The sequence below is a fragment of the Bicyclus anynana genome, chromosome 2 (genome assembly GCF_947172395.1).
Source record: "Bicyclus anynana chromosome 2, ilBicAnyn1.1, whole genome shotgun sequence".
NCBI classification, from domain to species: Eukaryota; Metazoa; Arthropoda; class Insecta; order Lepidoptera; family Nymphalidae; genus Bicyclus; species Bicyclus anynana.
In genome coordinates this window covers 855,423-878,024 of record NC_069084.1, presented here as the reverse complement: position 1 = coordinate 878,024, position 22,602 = coordinate 855,423, and the positions used below count along the sequence as shown (strand labels likewise).

General features: G+C 36.0%; 2 protein-coding genes across 2 annotated transcripts in view; one reads left to right on the top strand and one right to left on the bottom strand.

Annotated features, from left to right (window-relative positions):
• LOC112047390 (facilitated trehalose transporter Tret1-like) overlaps positions 1-15,808 on the top strand; it is a 41,325-nt gene extending 25,517 nt beyond the window's left edge. Inside the window, exons 3-5 of the mRNA XM_024084507.2 lie at positions 4,536-4,701; positions 5,332-5,519; positions 6,325-15,808. Of these exons, the coding sequence (XP_023940275.1) occupies positions 4,536-4,701; positions 5,332-5,519; positions 6,325-7,389 (1,419 nt within the window). The 3' untranslated portion in view covers positions 7,390-15,808. The remainder of the gene's footprint in view (positions 1-4,535; positions 4,702-5,331; positions 5,520-6,324) is intronic.
• A 687-nt stretch (positions 15,809-16,495) lies between these two features.
• Positions 16,496-21,964, bottom strand: LOC112047604 (juvenile hormone epoxide hydrolase-like). Its single transcript, XM_024084757.2, has 7 exons — positions 21,779-21,964; positions 20,471-20,698; positions 20,152-20,310; positions 19,784-19,969; positions 19,220-19,367; positions 17,977-18,211; positions 16,496-16,697 (listed from the first exon to the last, which is right to left on the bottom strand). The coding sequence occupies exons 1-7, from the start codon at positions 21,962-21,964 to the stop codon at positions 16,496-16,498; spliced, it is 1,344 nt and encodes a 447-aa protein (XP_023940525.1).
• Positions 21,965-22,602: the final 638 nt, after the last annotated feature.

Sequence of the window (22,602 nt, the reverse complement as noted above, 5' to 3'; positions counted from 1 at the left end):
ACTATATTTACAACTATTGTTCAATTAAAAAAAACAACAATATCTGTCCACCGGTTTTGTTACACCCAAAAAAAAATAATATAATATTTTATTGCTATTGGAATTATTCATTTCGTCTGCGATCTCAGGAAAACAATTCGATACGCTGCAAAAAAGCAACATCGAAAAAAAGGTCATCCACTTCTTGCCAACCCCTTTTTTAAGGGTCGTGACCCATTTATACAACATTCTGTTAGAGTTGGCGACAACGACACGATATTAAATATTCATAGTTTCTCAGTACGAGTATGAAGACCTACTTGTAGTACTGTCGTGCTACTGCAATCTCTAAGTTTGCATCGAAGAGTGAGAGAGCATAGTACCGTAGTACGTTCGTATGACTTTTTTTTTTTACAAGTTCGCCCTTGACAACAATTTCACCTGATGGTTATGACGCAATCTAAGATGGAAGCGGGCTGATTTGATAGGAGTAGGATGAAAATCCACACCCCTTTAAGTTTCTACATGACATCGTACTGGAAAGTTAAATCGTTTGGTCTTTGCCGGTAAGGTAAGGTAGCCTCACGGGCGAAGCCTCCCACCAGCCAGACCAAATTAATAAAACCTGAATCAGCCCAGCCGGGGAATCCAGGACCTCCGTCTTGTAAATCTATCGCGCGAACCATTGCGTCACGGAGGCCGTCGGCGTCGTTTAGAGCTCTTCACTAATCATAAAACTGTGAATAAGTAACTTAAGCTTATGCAGGCGGCGTAGTATCGGTTGTTTGGAAGTCCCTAGAAAAGGCCTATGTCCTGCAGTGGACGTCCATCGACTGACAAAATGATGATGATTGATTAGATGAGCCTGAAGATCTTTAGGAATATAATGGAAGAGATATGGAAGATAGATAGAGAGAGATGGAGAATATAGATATATTAATTTAAATTTTTGCGTATCAACAATCTAATTCTGATTAATTTAAGATCTAAGATCTACTATACGTCGGATATTATTGGAAACGATTTATCTTTGTCGTAATGTATAAAAGGTTTCTTGAAGGGCCAAACAGACCCAAATTAAGATTAAAACGAGCGCTTTCCAGTTAACTTTTAATAATTTAACAGTTGCGAAAGCTGTTTGGAACGAATTAATATTGAAAACTCTGTGAAGAGGAAACTTTCGAGCTGATTGAGTGTATTTGTATTTTCTCAGCAATTAGGAAACTTTGAGTTTAAATTGCAATTGGGTTTTTAAAGCCTTCCGCTTAAGATTAATTCAGACTATCTATATAACTTATCAGTATTGGGTGATTTAATCTACCAATATTATTATAATATAATAAGTCTTCCGCTTGCTTTTGACACTGACAGTTCCACCCACAGTAACGGGACTCGGTGTCAATGTCTGTCTAAGCTGTAGCCCATTGCAACCCGGATTCGCCCATAACCACAGAAAACAATAACCTAGCCCGAGATAGCTAAAGTTTCTGCAACTGCTCAGTGAGGCTCCAACAAGTTTTTTATTTCAAATAAAAATTCCAAAGAATACATCATCTATAAAAAATATAAAAGCAAATGGGTACTCATCGCGAAACTTCAAAACGTTTGTCGTACAAAGATTTTGAAAGCATAACATATCATAGTTAGTAGTCGTCCGCTATGAACGGATTAAGCAACAGTGCCGTAGGATTTTTGTATGTATGTAAACACTAGCGGACGGACACTTCTTCCCTACCCTACACTACCCCTAGCCTACGTCTACCCTACCTCTGTGTTACGATTTTTAGTTGCTACCTTGAAAACTGCGAAAAGTACCTTAATAGTCTTTGGGGGCGGATAAAAAATGATGCACAGTTTTTTTGTTTGTCACAAACAGTCTGCATACCAATTTTTAGCTTTCTACCTTCTAAATTGTGAAATGTTCCATACAATTTCCACCTCCCATTTTAGGAAAGTGAGGGGTCAGAAAAGGATAAAAAGTAACCTACGTCACTCTCCTTTCAATTATCTCCACTTAAAAAATCACGTCAATTCGTCGCTCCGTTTTGCCATGAAATACGGACAAACAAACAGGCGCACACATTCACATTTTATAATATTAGTATGGATACATAGACATGTATATCTCGTATATATATACGAAATATATATACGTACAATATATATGAAAAACTCGTAACTTTACTGAAACTTGACATAAAAGGGAGTAATTTTCCTTCAGTAGATCAATAAAGCGAAGGAAACTAAGAGGCTGGAGATTAGGTAACGGTAGGTACTATCGTCAATTTTCTTTAGCGTTTTTAAATAAAGCATTCCACGTCACGTCGGCAACGTGCCTCGGACGCGGTTCATTGAACGGCAAACGTTCCCATTACTGTATCGAAAAATTTCTACAGATAAGAGAGAAACTTGAGAATACTCATTGTATTTAGATAATAAAGCCCGTGCCTTGCATTACCAAATTTCACTTTAAATCCTAATTAACTTTACTTTTCTATTAAGTTTTTTTGTATTAATTAACTTAAAATGCACACAACTGAAAAGTTGGAGGTGCATGCCCCGGACCGGATTTGAACCCACACCCTCCGGAATCGGAAGCAGGGGTCGTATCCACTGGACTATCACGGCTCTCCATAAGTTAAGTAATTAGATATCACGTGTCTCAAACGGTGAAGGAAAACATCGTCAGGAAACCTGCATACCAGAGAGTTTTCTTAATTCTCTGCGTATGTGAAGTCTGCCAATCTATTGGCCTAACCTCTCTCATTCTGAGAGGAGACTCGAGCTCAGCAGTGAGCTGAATATGGGTTGATAACGACGATATTTATTAACAAAATCAACTGATACCCGTCCACTAATCCGTCCACAGCTGGACACAGGCCTGGATGACTGCCTAACACCACTGACTTGAGCAACTTATAAATGTAATAAGAAACAACTGCGCTTTGGAACCCTCGTTACTTGAATTCGACATTTCTTAACACCTATCATAACGTTTTAAAAGTACTTGTAAACAAAGCCTTTTTCAAATAATCTTTGGTTTTGACATGCTGGTTTGTCCTTGACGTCATTCGAGTTTTTCTGGAGCAGGTTCGCCTTATAAGCACATCCTAAGAGGTTTTACAAGTCCGTTTCATGTTGTCGGCCTAACTAGTGGTAGTGGTTGACCGGCACCATACTTTCCGATGCATGGTTGCCATCACAGCAGCTTAGAACCGCTTTTCAAACTACGAGCCTTACTAAAATTAAATTGCTATAAAAGCAGGTATAGATGAATTGTTGTGCAACCTAATGTGCTTATTGGCTCGTTAAAACTATACTAATTAGACTAAATTAGAACTGCTAAGATGTGGAACGCTCTTCAAGCATCTATATTTCCTGGCACGTATATTTTGAGCACCTTCAAGGCAAGAGTGAATAGGCATCTTTAAGGCAAACGCGCTTCATCTTAGACCTCATCATTGCTTTCGATGAGGCAGATTAGGTATTCAAACGCAAACCTATGTATTTTTTAAAATACCTATAGGAAAATTGTTGTGAAGCCAAATATGCGCGAGCCTTTACAGTACGTGACAAGGAATGTTTTATTTCGACACTTGAGAAAATTGTCTCTTTGTTTACCCACGCCCGCGCCGGGGACGGGGAAATACTTACGTTGTGGCCTCGTAGATATTTGTGTAGACGGAAATGAGATAGCCCGCACCTCCGGGAAACTGTGATTGTTTGAAAGAAAATTGAGCACGAAAAAATAACGATACAGGATTTGAAAGAAAATATCTTAATATATAAAGTAATACCATATAAACTTATAGACAGGTAACCGGGGTTTTGCGAGGTGGATATTTTTTAAATTAGTCTATTGTAACAAAAATACAAATATTACTTATTTATCATGATTAAATATAAAACACTAGCTAAATTAACATGATTTTTGTAATTAAACAATTGGTAACAAACAGAAGTTGTATTGGTTTGATCACTACTCATAAATCGACCTAAAACAACGTCACATCGGTGCAGCGTAAATCAATCATGCTTTATGGAAGACCAAATGTGAGTGACAAATCCCGCTACATCTTAAATTTTCCCAAAAATTGTGTCACAGTCTGAATAAGTTATATTTACTTGTAGACTAAGATTTTTTTGTTACGCCAAAAGATATCTTATTCTTAGCACACTTCAAACCCATTACTAAAGTTACAAAGTAAAACATTCCCAAGAATTCGTGATGAATTCGTGTGTATAGTTTTTTTAACTGTGCACTTTAACTTGGCACAGTGGTCGTGGCTGCAGCGATGGTGACATTTCCTGTGAAACGCTCCTCCATTTTTGGCCATTGGCTTGATTATGGGAACACTCTACCATGGATCATTGTGACCTTATCCTTTCGATCTTCCTGATTTGACCTGATTTCTAGAAATTCATACCCATAATTGCACAGTCGACGAAAGTCTTTCTTTTATTTTTATTTCTTTTAGAATAGAAATGTTGGTTCTGAACGCTTTCCAAGGAATCTTCAACAAACGTCAAACTTTACTAGAGCTTCTGTATTCCAGGTGATAGCAGCCCTGGCGGTGTCTCTGGCACCCTTCTCAGCCGGGCTGGGCAAGGGTTACAGCTCCCCTGCCATCGCCTCGCTGCAGGGGCCCGGGAATGCGACGCGACGCGACTTCCAGCTCACTGACCAACAGGCCTCATGGCTTGCTTCGTTATCTTTTCTTGGTAAGACGTTTTTAAATCTTCATTCATATCTTATCCGTATTATAAATTTCACATCAAACATAATTATGTTATTAGGATAAATTATTGAAATTTATATTTTAATTGTAAAAATCTTGCATACTGTAATCAGTTGAATGTATAGGTGACTCAATAATTTTAAGACCAAAACATGTACCACATTCTAGCAAATAAATGATTTGATTTGATTTGTATAAAGTATATTGAATTGAATCTGATTTGTAATTAGGTTATGCATATTAGATTTCTAAAACTTTAAACTCCCAAGAAATCATGTTGATAGACTCAGTGCGAGTCCTGTTGATGACGTTGTAAAATTATTACTTTGCACAAGTAATGATTTGCAATGCCAGCCAATCAGAAAACCTCAAATACACGTGACTTTTACCGATCTAAACGCCACATTGAGGCAGAATATTTTCTGCCTCTTAGGGTCAACGTCCGTTGTTGGGCCGCGCGCACGAGGATATATTTGTAGAAAATCTTATTTATACAGATTAATTAAATAATGGAGGGATTCGGAGGGAAAAAAGTGGACTATCATGAGCATTTTAAAGAAGTTTTTTGCTATTTGCGTATGTTCTGAGCCATTGGATGATTTTGTCATTGAAGGTGCTCTGTTCGGCGGCATGGCGGGCGGTGCTGCCATGCGGCACGGGCGCCGCCGGGTGCTGTCGCTGGCGGCGGCGCCGTGCAGCCTGTCGTGGCTGCTCACAGTGCTGGCCACGTCCGTGCGCATGATGTGCGTCACCGCCTTCCTCGGGGGGTTCTGCTGCTCCATACTCACCATGCTGTCTCAGGTATTGTCCCGTGAGGCACGGGCGGCGCCGGGTGCTGTCGCTGGCGGCGGCGCCGTGCAGCCTGTCATGGCTACTCACAGTGCTGGCCACGTCCGTGCGCATGATGTGCGTCACCGTCTTCCTCGGGGGGTTCTGCTGCTCCATACTCACCATGCTGTCTCAGGTATTGTCCCATAAGGCACGGGCGGCGCCGGGTGCTGTCGATGTGACGAATTTTAGGCTTCCTCAACTAAAAATTCCATAGGAAAGTAGAATAAAACCACTTTGAACTAATTTGAATTGGCTAGCGGAGAATGATAATATTTGACTCTGTAGGTGACACTAAAATTATCAAATTAGAAAATATATTGATCGGGACAAAATTTATGTACCACCCTGACTTTTACTGAAATAGCATCTGTTTGTTTCTTTATCCAGATTTGAACCCGGAACTTCATGATACGCAACTAGAGCGAGGCAGTTAGCAACAAAACATAGTTTTCAGTTATATTCGTATTTATACAATGCTTTTATTTTATATTCACTAGAATGTTCTAAAAAGCCGTTACCGGCCCGCGGCGTACAAAGCTTCATTGTGTTCGCATGAAACAGATTTCACTCACAGTTTTCACAGTTCATATCTGCACCAGAAAATATTTTGTGTTATGTGTTATTCGTGCTCTGAAATTAAAAGTCCGAAATATGAAAATGCTAAACATTAGCAAATAACTGAGTACATGTTTAATACAAAAAATTATTACTAATCAAGAAAATGCAAAATTTTTAATCCTATGAAAATTTTCAAAATATTTTTTTTTATTTCCAGGTTTACATTAGCGAAATATCCGTGCCTGACATCCGAGGCTGCCTGAGCGCCGTGTTGAAGATCGTCGGCCATCTCGGCGTGTTGTTCAGTTTCACCATCGGCGCCTATCTCGACTGGCAGCAGCTCGCCCTGTGCATCTCGGCCGCTCCCCTCCTGCTGTTCTGCACGGTCCTGTACATACCAGAGACGCCGAGCTACCTCGTGCTCATTGGGAAAGACGAAGAAGCCTACAAAAGTCTCCTTTGGCTACGCGGACCGAATTCCGATGTTGCTCAAGAATTAGCCACAATAAGAACCAATGTTTTAGCCAGCAAGAATTTCAGCCAACGCCAGAGCCAAATGTCGAGCAGTCAACTAATTCATTCTTTTGACGTCAGAACTGCCAATCGTCTTCTCGGTCCGATTCTCGTGACTTGCGGCTTGATGATGTTTCAGCGTTTTTCGGGTGCTCACGCCTTCTCCTTTTACGCTGTGCCAATTTTTAGAAAAACTTTCGGTGGAATGAATCCTCACGGAGCGGCTATAGCTGTATCCTTTGTTCAGTTGCTCGCCTCCTGCCTGTCAGGGTTGCTGATCGACACAGTGGGCCGTCTTCCGCTGCTCATCGTGAGCTCAGTCCTGATGTCGATGGCGCTCGCCGGGTTCGGCAGCTACGCGTACTACGAGGAAGTTCACAGGAACCAGAGGATACAGAATGTCATGTTTCACCAAACTGTCGGACAGAACGACTGGATTCCTCTGCTGTGTGTGCTGGTTTTCACGATTGCGTTTTCGTTGGGTATGAGCCCGATCTCTTGGCTGTTGATCGGCGAGTTGTTTCCTCTGGAGTACAGAGCGTTTGGAAGTGCGATGGCCACCGCCTTCAGTTACCTCTGCGCTTTTGTCGGTGTCAAAACGTTCGTGGATTTTCAGCAGGCGCTGGGATTGCACGGAGCGTTCTGGTTGTACGCCTCTATAAGCGTCGGCGGACTGTGCTTCGTCGTGTGCTGTGTCCCAGAAACTAAGGGGAGGGATTTGGATGAAATGGACCCAAACTATGTTCAAAGTTTGTCACCGAAGAGGTAAGCAAATTTGGATACGACGCTGTATTTACTTGGAAATTTATCTCATTAAACATTTTTATTCGCAATGACGTAGAAAAATCCCCCAAAATTATTATTAATGTATAATGAAGAATATTCACGAAAGGTTAGCTGAATTAAAAAAAACATTGAAAAATTAAAACAACATACATTTTCTTCGTGTAATTTATATTATATTTTTATCATTTACAGTATTAGTAAAAATTTGAACAGGCTTTCCAAGTATACATCGTCGAGAGACATAGAAACCTTTTGTAGGAACAAAAATATATCGAATCCACCGCAAAACTTTGGCTGTGCTTATTAAATTTAACTGACGAAAACACCCACGTTTTTTAAAGTGGTCCCTTTTATATTATTATAGCAAAATAATAATAATAATTAGTAATACCTCTTTGCATATCCTAAGTACCATATCTCCAATAATTTATTTTTATCGTTGAAATTTAGAGTTTTTAATAGGTATATTTTCTTATTTAAGAATTTATTTAATACATCCAAAAAATATATCCAATTAAACATCTGAAGAACAAAGCATCCACAACTTAGGATTAATTACACTAATTCAGCAAACTAGTACGAGTATCGTATCTGGAGAAGCAAAAAATACTCGTAAGTACGAGATAAATTATTCGTAAATAATAATACACAACGTTACTTTTGTTTGAGAAACTTTGTTTCATGTCTCATCGTATGTTCATTATATTTACTTAGCAACCACTTCTAATCGGTCCATTTAGGCGCTAATATGTCTAATACTGACAGATTACATATATACATAAAAAAGTCGATACACACCCTAAAAAAGTGTTTTTTTTTTTATTCAGGTAATAATGACAGTGTACCGAACTGTTTAGTCCCAATCAAAGCAAAGTAAGGCCCCGCGTAGATACTCGTAGTAAGCGTACATACGTTCTGAATGATGTGTTACGTGCACGTATAATTTCGTAGCACCGCGTAGACGATGCGGTGGTATAATGCGCAGACGCAGAACTGAGAACACCTAAAAATTTCTTGTCTATATAGTGGTTTAGTCTGCTGTAAAGGAGGCGAGACCACCCGCAAGCAAAAAAATGTTCAGGCGTTCTGCGTGTTGTAATTTCTTAACACCGCGTAGACAGCACGTGTAAGTTTAAAGTTACATACGTTGCTCAGAATCAAGAGCTCAAAGCGGCTTAAAGCTTTTAGTCTGCGCGGGGCCTAAGTGTCATAAGTTATTCAGAGAAAATCATTCATTTAGAGAATCTAAGTGAAAAGTCTTAATTATACTCAAAGGAGAAGCTTTTAAGCAACGTCTTACAATCAGCTTATCGAAATATAATTTAGAAATCTGAAAGCAAACCAAATACAAAACTATCGAAATGTGTTCGTACATTTGTTCAAATAGAAACATTCGTGAATCATAAGTTATTGTACGTCAGTTTTGAAATTACATTCTATATTAAAATATTTTTTTTTTAACAATTAATTTATTTTAAATTACTACTTATACCAACTCTAATCTAAAGACACAAACCTATTTGAAATACAAGAACCTTGTTACTTCTGAAAAGAAACATATAGTTTCAATAATAAAAAAATCGTCTTTTAACATAAATAACTTGACTGTTATTTTTTCCTTAAACTATAATCATTGTAACGAGCTTTCTCTACCTATACCTTAAAACTTATAGGACAATAATATTAAGACAATAATTAAAACTATTGGTGAATAGACAATAAACGTTATATTGTTATAATCTTAACATAGATTAAAGAGTTTAATGCAATTTTTTCGAGTAATATAGTAATTTAAGTGCTTTTTATAAGTGCCCTCTATAAAAATTTAAAATTAACATTGCATCAAATAAAAATTGAGCATATTTTTGTTGCAATGTGAATAAGACGCTATGTGGTTGGTACACATACTGTAAAAGGGTTTTTTTTATTCAGATAATAATGACAGTGTACCAAACTGTTTAGTCCCGTAGATACTCGTAGTAAGCGTTCAGACGTTCTGAGTGGTGCGTTACGTACACGAATAATTTCGTAGCACCGCGTAGACAATGCGGTGGTATAATTGTTGCGCAGAACCTCAGACCAATTATAGAAGGACCTGTATCACACTCATAGTCACGAACAAAATTGTCTGTCATTTTCTGAAGAAAACGAGCTTAGATTTGGTATATATCTTATACTAAACTAAAAGTTTTTGCCCGTTTTCTACACAATTCAATTACACAAAAAGGTATTTTTACGGAGCTCTTTAACCGACGAACACGATTACAACTATTTAACATCGATACTATAGAGACAGTTTTTATAATCGCATTAGATCGTTGATCATATACTTTGACAGAAAAGTAACGTCTAGCGAGGCAGGTCCTATACAATAATTGGTCTGAGCGCAGAACGCAGAACTGAGAACACCTGAATGCTTCCTGGCCGTACAAAATGTTAATTATAAAATTTCCTTAATGAAATTGATAAAATTTTATTGAAATCATTTTAACAAAACATCAAGTATTTTATTTTAATTACCAACCAATTATATACCAACCAAACAAACCGTTATTAATTATTATACATAGATTACTTTTATTGCAATTTAATTTAGCGCGTTGATAACAACGGAATTGAAACTTAAATAAAATGACACTATTTTATCCGTATGTTTTGTATATTTGTTCCTTCTATATATTTAAATAAAAAATATCTTTTTATCTTTATATAAATAAAAAATATCTTTTTTATGTGACTGTTCGTGAAGTCTTCGTTCAAAGTAATATATTATCCAAATACTTATTATACTCTAAAATATTTTTAGTCACTCTTTAAAAGTAAAATTATTATTTTTATTACAAAATATTTCATGTTTTAAAAATATAGGTACCTATATAGTAAGTATACGTTATTTTTAAATATTAACCAAAAATATTAATAATGTAAAGAATTACCGTCACTTGATTTTCAGAACCTTGTTAAGTACCTAATTTGTTAGCTAATTTGAATAGAGTAAAAACTGTTATAATAGTCCTAATGTAGTCTATTTTTATGGTTGTAAATTATATTTTGGTAAATGTAAATTACCTAAAGAGTTTTATCTGCGATTCAATTGAAAAAAAATATTTTTTCTTAAAATATTGTACCAATTCTCATAATAACAAAGCATACCTACTCCTGAATGTTTTAACTTTTGCGTATTACTGTTATGTTTGAATTAGCCAAACTAATTAATTACTAAAAAGTGTTAGTTTATTATATTAATATAAATAAAGCTTTGTAGTGAGTTAAAGGATCTAATTTAGTTTAGTAGCTATAAGATGATATTGTTTTTGTATTACTTTGTCTTATGCTTAATGTAAGGATATCACCAAATATTTATAAACAACGATTATATTAAGACTTTAATGAACTGGTTGAATGTTTATTGTATTAGTTGAAAGGAAAAAGTACCAACCTATCATAATATGTTATTTGATATAAAACATAATTACTATATTTGAAAATTTATTAGTAGAGTACACTCTCTCGGCGGTGGAGAAAATTCCTTACTCGAATATATAAAGAAAATTCCTTCCTGGAATAGATAAACAAAATTCCTTGCCTGATTCCCTATGCGCAGAGTTTAATTATGTGTTCGTAGGTTCTTTTCAGTTCTTGTGTTGGTCTTAATGTAATCGTTCTTATACTTAAATTGTAAATTAGAAAGTTGCCTTTAATAGCTTAAGCTTATGCGATCTAATTTATAATTTTGGAGCTGACGATACAAATCTCATCTCTATCTCTGCAAATAGCAAAAACAGAATAGTTCATTCTTGCTAAAGCTCCCATAAAGAAATAAGAGGTTTCAACACAGATGAAAACTACAACAAACTACATCAAAGATTTTCTTTACTTGTTACTTTTATGTAATATATGTATATACCTAAATTCGTTTAAAAATCAAAATACATTATCAAATTCAAAATATCAAATTCATAATTATTTTATTGAGCTTTAAAAATCCATTGTCAAATATAAATCTGTGTTTATTGCCAGTTAAAAAATGGAAAGCCTATTTATTTTATAAGTTATATAATAGATTGCAAAAAATATACAAATACAATAATTGAAAAATAATAATCATAGAGTGCGTTTTTAGATCAGTATAATTATTATTAGGTCTGGTACAATCTTTTTAATCACATGCAAGTGAAACTTAAATCTATTCATAAAATAACATCGGATAGAGGCTATTCTTGTCGGAAAACGTATTCCTAGCTGATTATGAAAATGCCAGAAATCCCGGTTTGATTCCACCGACCCAAACATGATAACTTTCACTTAAATTCCTCAGAAAAATGCGGCGCCTATGAATATTCATATGAATATGCAAAGAATTTTAGTTACCGAATAGTAGACCAAGGCATAAAGTTTCAGCATCCTAAAATAAAGTTGTGTGTATCCAACATGCTGTTAAATCGGCAAATGGAAATGCCTATTGATCAGCATATTTACCACACAATATGAGCGCAACTGCTTAGCAAAAAGCTTGATCTATTATGATTTTTTTAATACTGTTTCCTTCATTAAAATTAATAGGTAATATGAAATAAAATTAATTACTGATTATATTATATTAAATTAAAACTAACATGAAAATCCAATGTTTATATTAAAAAAATAGGTTTTATTGTAAATAATAGGAAAATATTTCGAAGGCCTAGAACCCTGCAGTTTTATACAATAAATTATTAGAGACCGTAGTAATGTTTGTATGGAAAATAAAATCACAATCACGTTTGACATAAATGAACATTAATAGGTTGTGAATTTATACATTTTCTAGATTTTTATATAATACCTAATGTGTAATTAAATTAAATACATACAATATTGGCTTCGAGTGTCTTATGTATCTCGTTTAAATTAGCTTCGGCTACTAGAACTTACTAGACAATAATTATTTCATGTGACAAAACTATCTCGGTGAATTGATTTCAATAAAGTTATCATCCTAAATCTAAGCCTATAAAATAAAAAATTGAGAGAGCAGCCAGACATAAAGAACCAAAGGCGTTCTGCGTTTCGCGTTCTCTATAATGTAACATACTCGTATATATCACACAGCGCGGTGGTACAAAGTTACAAAACGTAGCACAGAACGTAGAACTCTGAATGCCTGAACGCTTTCTGTTTGCGTACCTAGAGTCGTAACTTTTAGAGCAAGTGCACATTAGGTGGCGTTGCGTTCTGTAGGCGTTATTAGCTTACATACACCGCGCTCAGCACGGCGTTTTACGAGCGCAGCCAAGGTATCCATACTACCGGTTTAGTTCTTAAATGGACGTCGAAGCGCGCGCTCAAATGTACAACAACACGGCGGTGCATGTATCTACAAACACCCAGCTGACGTAACGCAATGCAACGCAACGCGCGGTCGACCTAAATTCTGCCGGCGCTTGATCAGAAGCGCACGCTTGCATGTGTACATCTTCGAACAACCTCTTTAATATAAAAACGCGCGCTTCAAAACGCCTAATATGTACTCGTTCTTATTTGTTTGTTTACCACCGAACAGGCGGTTAAGCCGCACTGCCTTCTACGGTGCTATGAAGCTACAGGAAAAGCGGAATTTCGAACGTCAAAACGCTTTTTCTGCGTGGATCTTTAAAGTTTATCCATGGATTAAACCAAGAAACGTTTTCTTTTTGCGTTTTAATTTGTAATTCGTAGAAATAAAAAGAATCTTCCGAAAGACACCGAGTCAGCGAATAATATTATCTAGCAGTTACCGATTAGTCTACATTCGAACGATCTATGGCCCGTGTAGACAGACAGCGTTCAGGCGTTCTAAGTTCTGCGTTCTGCGTTCTAGGTAATGTGTGTAAAATAGCATGGCGTTGTCATGCAGCGTTCTGTGATCTATCCGGTGATATTAAGTCATAAACGTTGCTCAGAACGTAAAACGCAAAACGCTAAATGTAGAATCCAGACCACAGAACGCTTTCTGCTGCGTGGGGCCTGTAAAATAGATATGCTTTTGGAAGTTATGTTTGGGTATACAACAATATAAAATTGAGAATATTAAATAAACAATCCGTATAATGTTGCATAATATATGTAGGTAAAAACAATTTATTAAACAAATTATACGAGTATTTAGACGTCACAAATGTATTTTTTTTAATGAATAATGTATGCTAACAGTCAATAGAATGACGTTTTTACTTTATTTGATTATTATTATATATATTTTCCAAAGTAAGAGTTATAGTCATTATATTATTTACTATTCATATACGTCACGTAGGTACTAATAGTATCTATTACTTTAATATTCAGATTTTAAAGAATATTATTGAGAAACCCATTAATATACAATACAGACAAAGTATATACATTTAAATATAAATAAACAAATGACCCATTGTAATATAATATTATAAATAATTGTATTTTTCCGGGAATGCTTTAAATTTAAATTGATAAATTTTAAATTAGTGCTAACGCTTAGACTCTTAGCGATCGTAATGTATTAGAAGCGTGCCTGTTTAATATTAATTCCAATTTTTAGAATCTAGAAAGTACTTTGCTATATTATGATATTATGTATGTACTGATGAACGAACAAATAATTACTGTCTTATGCAAAAGTTGTGAACGATGTTTTGGTTCAATGAAAATTGTTAAGATGTCTAACATAGTGTATTATATTTACTGATTTTTTGTTTCTATGATAGTAGGTTATGTATTTCAAAAACTAAACCTTGGCCACGTGTAAATAGCGTGAAAATCAGTTAAATAGGCTTATTACATGTTCGGACAGAGATTAAAAAAAAATAATGTTGTTTCCTGTATACTTTAATTTTGTTAATAAATTGAAAAAATCCATACTTATGGCATATTGTTTACAAACGATGTGACATGTAATAATGTGTGTTTATAGTAATATTATTATTACAAAAATGTCTCAAAACACTAGAACTAATAAATTAGTGTATATCGTTCATAACTGTATTTTTCTGTATAGGCAGTCAGGTTTTAGTTTTTGAAATTTTCGGTACTTCGTAAATTTATATAATTTTATGTTAACAGAGACCGCATTGTGCGCAACAAAGCATTAAGTAATAAATATCCTACGATAATACTTAAGCTGACAAAATGTCGAATACGACACGTATTCGACACGTATACGACGAGTATACGAGAATACGAGTATTAAACATGGACTAACTTTCAACTCTTATAAAATGAAGACGATTTTGCCATCACACACTCTGAGGAGTAGGTACGTTGAGATCAAAAATGTGATAATAGAACATTCTACTATTTATTAAGACGTTCGTTTATCACTGACAAAAAATTCAATTTGAAATTGCAAACACAATTCGGTATCTGTTTACGAGTTAAAAGCCATTGTAAATATTTATGAAGTTATTAATTTCATTACTCAACTTGACATTATGTTATCCATTAATGAAATTCACGAAGTATTTCAACAGATATAAGTCAGGAACAATTTAATATAAGGCAAATAATTTTAAGATAGTAAAGGCTTTAATTAGCTTAGTGTTTTCTTGAAAGACTTTAGATTGTACAAAACGATATAAGACTTCAAGTCGATCTGGTATCAATTTTTTTAAATAGATACTATTTTTCTTCTTACTAGCGGATGAAATTCTATATTAAAAATTTTAATAAGTGTGAATTTGATCATTATATAGAATAATTAAAATGCTTTTATATATTACCAGTTAAGGGAATCCAGAAATATTAATAGCCAAGTGGTACAACCAACGATATACATTTATTATTATACAAACAGTGATAATAATCAAACCAATGTGTCTTTATGAAAGCTGAAATTGTGGATTTACTAAACGGAGGTCCTGGGTTCGATCCCCAGGTGCGTCCTAAACCTGCAACTACCTCTACCCTAACCCTGCCCAACCCCTTTTTCTAATTTTCCGCGCAGTTTTTTAATTTTTTTCTGTCATGAGAACTTTCTCCTGACAACAACAAACACATAAAAAAAAATTGTGAAATCGCGCGTGATTCACGCATGATGGCGTGACCAAGGGATATATGGATTCATTTTCATATACCTATATAGATTTACCTAAGAGGAACATATCCCGATTACCTTTCAGTTTACAAAGTGACTCTCAGTCTATCTACCTATCTATTATTCAGGTACATATACTTAAATGATTGAGTTAATTTTCAAATGATGATCAAATTCTCACTACAAAGGAATCTGAATATATTTAAATTTTAAACGCAAAATATTATAATTATAACAATAAATAGGTAATGTTTTCAGACAATAATATTAATAGCTCCTCACTATATAATAATTTCTTCTATATCGAAATGGATTGAACGATTATATTACTAGATGGTAAATGTATTCATGGATTGCATAAATATACGAGAGTCTAGATTGAAATGTGTTTTATATAATTCTTTTTTAATTTTTAATATTAATGGTGAATATATAATAATTTATTTATTTTGCTATTATCCGCGAAAAGCCGACGAACCCACGCGACAACGTCACCCAGGTCCGACGAAATATTCTCTACGTACGATTCACGACGAAACCGGAGCATCTTCAGGAGATGTTAACTCTACGTTGACGTTGTCGCGTGTGTTCTTCGGATTTTCGCGGATAATAGCAAAATAAATAAATTATTATATATTCATGATGAACTTCCGCAAAGTAACGCCTGTTTCTATCCAATTAATATTAATGGTGTTTCATCCCTGTGAATATCAGGTACTGTACTCTTTATTATTATTATTCTATAAGTATTAACACAGAAAACATATGGTAAGTATTAGCTCCACCGTGAGCCGTCATAGAATATCACCTCTACTTTCGATTCAGAAGGCGTAGGTTAAATCATTAGAAATTAAATGTGACATATCTCAAAAGTAAGGAAACATCGTGAGGAAACCAGAGGGCTACAAAGGAAAAACAAGTAAGATATTTTAATTTACAGGCATTAATTACTATTTACGTTCTCCTCTTTTTAATGATCAATATAGTTAAATTATTATCGTGCCGAGGTAGTATCAAATTAAAGAAGAACCTAATTGCTTAAACAGGCTTTATTGAAAAATTACCATTTCCTGTAACTTCTGAATGCCTTGACAGCTTTGAAGATATCTTTAGCGACAGCTTCGGGTTGTTCGAAAAACACAAAGTGGCCTGCATCCAAGATGGTAGTTCCGACAAAGTTGGGGAATTTTATCTCGTTTTGTGCCGAAGGGAGCAGTTCATGAATGGGCCGAATATTCCATACTGGAACTTTTGTGGGGATTCTGGAAGAAATAAGATTAAGTTTTAGATTAAACTCTTTTGCCAAATTATTTCACTTCGGGTAATCCAATCCGATACTATAAAACCGGAAAATAAAAGCTACGACAAGTGACAGAAGGGCTAGCTGGTTTTTTGTGCAAAGAATCAGCATTGTGGTCAATGTGGTCAATATTCTTGCCACCATTCAACGTGGGCAGGATTTATAAAGATATTGGGATAAGTTAGTTGACACTTTTTATAGATTAACTGCAATTCAAAATTAACAACCATAAAGGTATATACAGGGTGTCCCGTAAATAATACGACATACTCTATAGGGTTATAGCTGACATCAAGGCCTATAAATGACGCAATATATGTTAGCCGAAAATTTACTGTTTTCATCTTCAATCAATTTCAATTCAATCTTAAAAAATCCCTAACTTCAGTGCAGTTTGGTCATACCATGTGCTGAAAATTAACTTAATTACCAAGTATAAAATCAACATTTTATACTTGATAATTATTTTTTAATAGTTGTTTCAAGTAATGAAAGTTTAATTTTTTCTACTGCAGAAATTTTTGAATTTTGTACAAAAATCGATATAATTTGAAAAACGTAATAATTTGTAAAAAATCGATATAATTTGAAAAATTTCAGCTAACATATATTGCGTTATTTATAGGCCTTGATGTCAGCTATAACCCTGTAGAGTATGTCGTACTATTTACGGGACACCCTGTATATTACTAGCAGATTCTCGCGGTTTCACTTGACTAGTTCCAATTCCCGTGGGAATATGAGGATAAAATATAGTCTTCATAATGTAGCTAGGTGATTTTTTTTTAAATCATTCCAATAGTTTTTGAGCTTATTCGTTACAAACAAAATACAAATCTTTCCTCTCTATAATATTACTTTAGATAAAAGAGTAAGTGCCGTTGATGATACCAGATTTAAAACGAAAATTACGATCATTAAGAAAATACAATTTTGTTACGTCACATCACATTAGGATGTGCACTGCCAGACAATCCTTTAGTAGGAGCTGTTACAAACACAATAGTTCTGTCAACAGCAGCTTTAGAGCTTTATGATGTTATCATTATAGTCCAGACACCATTATTGGTTGAACATCCAGGCCTCCAATAATAGAATCCTCAACGTCTATCGGTTGTTCAAATTATTCGCTACTTTTTTGCTTACTTTACTACTTTTCTCATAACTTATTAAGCAGAACTTGCCTTTCGGATAGGTGGTAGAATCTTTACAAATAATTAAACTTGACTTTTTAAACATACTGTTCTATCCCCAACGCTCGTTGCGCGTTACTGAAGTACTCGGCGTATATCCTCATGGCGCTGGTCATGCTGTTGGACAACCAGTACACCATCACGTTGTCCAGCAGCTGGTCGCGCGTGAAGTGGTTGAGTAACCCGCCGTCGACCAGCAGCCGGTTGTCGCGCCGGGTCCAGGTCGAGAACTTCTCCAGCATCCAGGCGCAGAGACCGATCGGCGAATCAGAGAGACCGACACCTGGACAAAAATGGTTACAATAATTATTATAACTACTAAAAAACGCCCAAAACTTCGTCCGCTTGAAAATTAATGTAAACTTTAATATTACTTATTAAGAGTTTTTATAAGATATACAGGGGGATATTTTTGTGTAGTGTACAAATTTACTTTGGTACTTCTGTATCGTTAATAAAATAAAATGCACCAAAAATAGCCAGTATTACTTATAAAGTAAATTAATATTTTTGTATTATTACACATAAATGGTTGTCATTTATTGTCAAAATTATTAAAACGAAAGAATTAAATGTTTATTTATTATATTTTATCTCACAAAATTAATTTTATTCATAAAAAGCTGAGCACCTTTCTTACATAAAAACATTTTGATAAGGTTTAAAAAGTAGCGTTCGTTTTTAGACGGATGGTAAAGGTTTTATCAGCACATGTGCATTTTACTTTATATTACAACACATGTACGTAATGAGATACATTACAATATTGAAATTGTTGGAATAACAGATAGTTTACAAGCAAATGTATTATAAAACATATTATATAACGACTAGGCTTAACATGAAAACGAGTTTTTTTTTTTATTCTTTACTAGTTAGCCCTTGACTACAATCTCACACAAAATCCACACTCCTTTCGGTTTCTACACGACATCGTACCGGAACGCTAAATCGCTTGGCGGTACGTCTTTGTCGGTAGGGTGGTAACTAGCCACGGCCGAAGGCTCCCACCAGCCAGACCTAGACCAATTAAGAAAACCTCAATCGGTCCAACCGGGGATCGAACCCAGGACCTCCGCCATTAAATCCACCGCGCATACCACTGCGCCACGGAAGCCGTCGTAGAGCAGTGACAGCTCTACGGACAAATGCTCCGAAAAATATGCTCAAGAAAATGCTCAAGAGAGAAAAGAGAAAAGAAAACATCTAGAGGCAGTTAGCACAATGAAATGGCACGCGGGTCCGTGTTAACTCTGACTGAATAAAATATAGATAGCTGCTGTGAACTTACCCACAGAGTCAGGTTTGGTCGCCTGCAGATGCATGAACCCAGTCTCCTCCAAGAGTTCAGTGGTGGCGGTTCTGTTGAACTGTTGAAGTTCTACCTGAAGGATTGCGATGTAACCCGCAAGGAATGTCTTGATTTCTTCACAGTTGCTCTGCATTTGAAGAAAATATGATTAGCTGCCCTATATAGGACGTTTCTGTGAATACTATCTCATGATAAAGTATATTCTTTCAGTTAACATGACTTGGTACAAATGAGTGCAGTCCTTAAGTCTTTTAATTTTTTATAACATTTACTTTATTATGACCAACGTTTCCCTTCCCCGTCAAATAATGACGAGTTCTGGAGTGGGTATGACATCCAACGGGTGAGACGTTAATAATACGAAAGTATTTAATTCTGTCGGTTACCTTTTCACGGCTAAACCATTGAACCAATTTAGAGAGAAATAGGACGTTGGAGCAGAACATGGGCTTCTTTTTATTCCGGAAAAGTGCATGATATCTCATTAAATCATTTCCTATAGCTTCGAAATGGTTGATTTAACAAACATTACAATACCCTTACCAGTATAGAGAGTTGAGTGCTATGGAAGCCCAATATATCATTTTGGTACAGCGTGGCCAACTGTCTTCCGATCACAGCTCCCCAATCTTCTCCTTGCACGTAGAACTTCTTGTGGCCGAGTGTTTTCATTAAGTTTTTGAAGACAACTGCCATCTGTGCCGGGCCCAGTCCTGGACGAACTGCTGCCTGGTAACAGAGTACAGATGCATGAGATATAGTATGCGCCTCGTCAGCTCGCAGCCCATCCGGAATAATTATTATCTGCGGTTCATGTCTTCGGAATTGGGTTTATCTAACAACTTCGAGAGCAGCATTTTTAATTATAACAATAATGATAACAAATTCTTTACAACAGACCAAATACTTACATCTGAAAATCCAAATCCAGGCAAACTTGGGATGATGACTTCGAATGCTAAGCCCTTGTTGGGTGTGGTTAGGATCGGTATGGAGTCGTGGTACGCGCGCACAGAGCTCGGCCAGCCGTGAAGCATGAGTAGGGGTACCGTCTTCACCCCTTTAGGCACCTGGAGATTTCATTGTGTTTCAATGTATGCTTCACTATCCATTCCCTATCGTAGAATTCAAGTAAGAGTACATGTACGTCATAGGTATTACTTATTACGACTAATTTTATGAGAAAAGGCTAGTGGACGCGGATATGTATGCAATAAATATCTACATTACCTCTGGCTTTATCCAGATGAAGTGTATATCCAAACCCTGCACATTGACCTTGTACTGTGGGTATTGGTTGAGGACCTGTTCCGCCCGGGTGAAGTTGTACTCGTTAGCCCAGTATTGCGCCCAGTCATCCAGCTGATCAGGGTTAAACCCGTATTCGAAGTTGCTATCCTCAAGTGCTGGGGCAAAGCTGTGGTGATCTAGAAGTCGCCATCTGAGATAATCAATTTCCTGTGAACAGATGTGCCCGAATTTTGTTATCAGTCGTTTTATGATGCAGTGATTAAAACGAGAAATTCTCAATAGCAGCCCGAACTTTAAAAGTCAGTGATCGTGCCTTGGAGAGAACGTTAAGCTGCTGTGTTGGTCTGAGCATTATCTGATGATAATTAATGAAAAACCGACTAATAATAGTAATATCATAACAGCATTGGACTGGTAAAAGAACTCGCGATGTTGTTCGAAAGTGAGGACTTGACATTCTCAGAAACCTTAGAATTCTTACAGTGGAGTGGGAAAAAGAGCGAAGGGGAGAAAGGAAATAGACCTGGCCGTGGGAACGGATCCCAAATAAGTGACAAAAGAGGCAGCACAAGAAAGGTAGACACCTGGTTATCGAAGTCACTAAGCGGTCATGGAGTTTTAACCAACCTCTTCGCCATTAGGAACGCTCAAAACCATAAATGTTACTTGTGCAATTAATGCCAGGTTGCACAGTTCTAAGAGCAGCTGCTGCCACATGCTGTCGAGCAAAAATAAGTGGCAGAAGTATGCTCATACGCTTAAAGCTACGATGAAAGGAAGAGAGATGAAAAGAGTGACACAGCGACGTGAATCACTCGAAAAGGCAGCATAAAGTAATGCAAAGCAATTCCGAGTTGACCAAGGAGTTATAGGGAGGTTATTTTTAGTCCATGCAAGCTGGACGTGCCCTGCTGAAAAAGCGGCAGTCCGTAGGATTTTTTTCCCTCCCGGATAAATAAAAAAATAATCGCATTATAGTAGTTTCAGTAAGTATAAGGTGCATACGCCAACTCCTTATAGAGATTAACCACCAATTCATTAACTCATCATGAGATGAGAGATTATTGTTCCGAAAGCGTTGATGATAATGTAAGCAAACTTCGCATAAGATCCGTATTAAATCTGGTTATGAATCTTATGATTCTGGTGAACTTGTGGTGGTGGAGAGTTTTTCAATCCATAAATGCCGGTTATTAACATTAATTTAAATTTATAGACATACTCGTAAAAGACAAAGAATACAATTATTAGCAACTTAAGTATGATAATAAAATTAAAAGAACTGACATCTTGCGAGATGGTAAGCGACCAGGGCCTGATGCACTTTCTCTGCTGCAACTCTTCTGTATTCATCATCAACTCTGGCGGCCCCCACCACTCGTTCTGGTCCAGCTTTGGCACAGACCGCGCGCCGGCGACCCCTGTCGCCACGCTCGCAATGGCGAGGCACCAGGTGATGAAAAACTTGGCCATCTGAAAAGTTCATCCGATGGAGTGTCCACTGCTGAACATAGACCTAGTTACACCGTTAGTCTAAAAAGTTATACCGTTAAAATGTTTTACCATATCTATGACTATGAGACCAATGTTCCGTAAATTTATTAAAAACTTGTGAAAGCCTTTTTAGGGTTCCGTAGTCCACAAGGCACCCTTATAGTTTGGTCATGTCCGTCCGACTGTCTATCTGTACCTTCTGTCTCCTCTGCGTTTAGCGCAGAGACTACCAGAACGAAGTAATTTAGCATGAGTATAAACATTGAGAATGTCGTAATATATAGATTTTTTTTTTATTATTTGTGAAGTGGATTTTTTTTTAATTTTTTCATCTCATATTAATTTTAAAGTGGAGTATCGTAGAATAGGTCTTTAAAATTTTGTTTGAAACGATGACGATGATGATGAATGATCATAATGATGATGATGATTGTGAAAAATTTATGTTTTAAGTGCAAATTGTTAGCTAACTATCTAAAATTGCAAATTGTTACCCCATCAACTAGCTAAACGGTTGTCTACGGATACGTGAAAAACTTTACGGAAGTATGATAGAATATTATGAAATTACAAGGAAACTATAACAACTAGGTTGCAATTACTATTTAAAGAGTTAA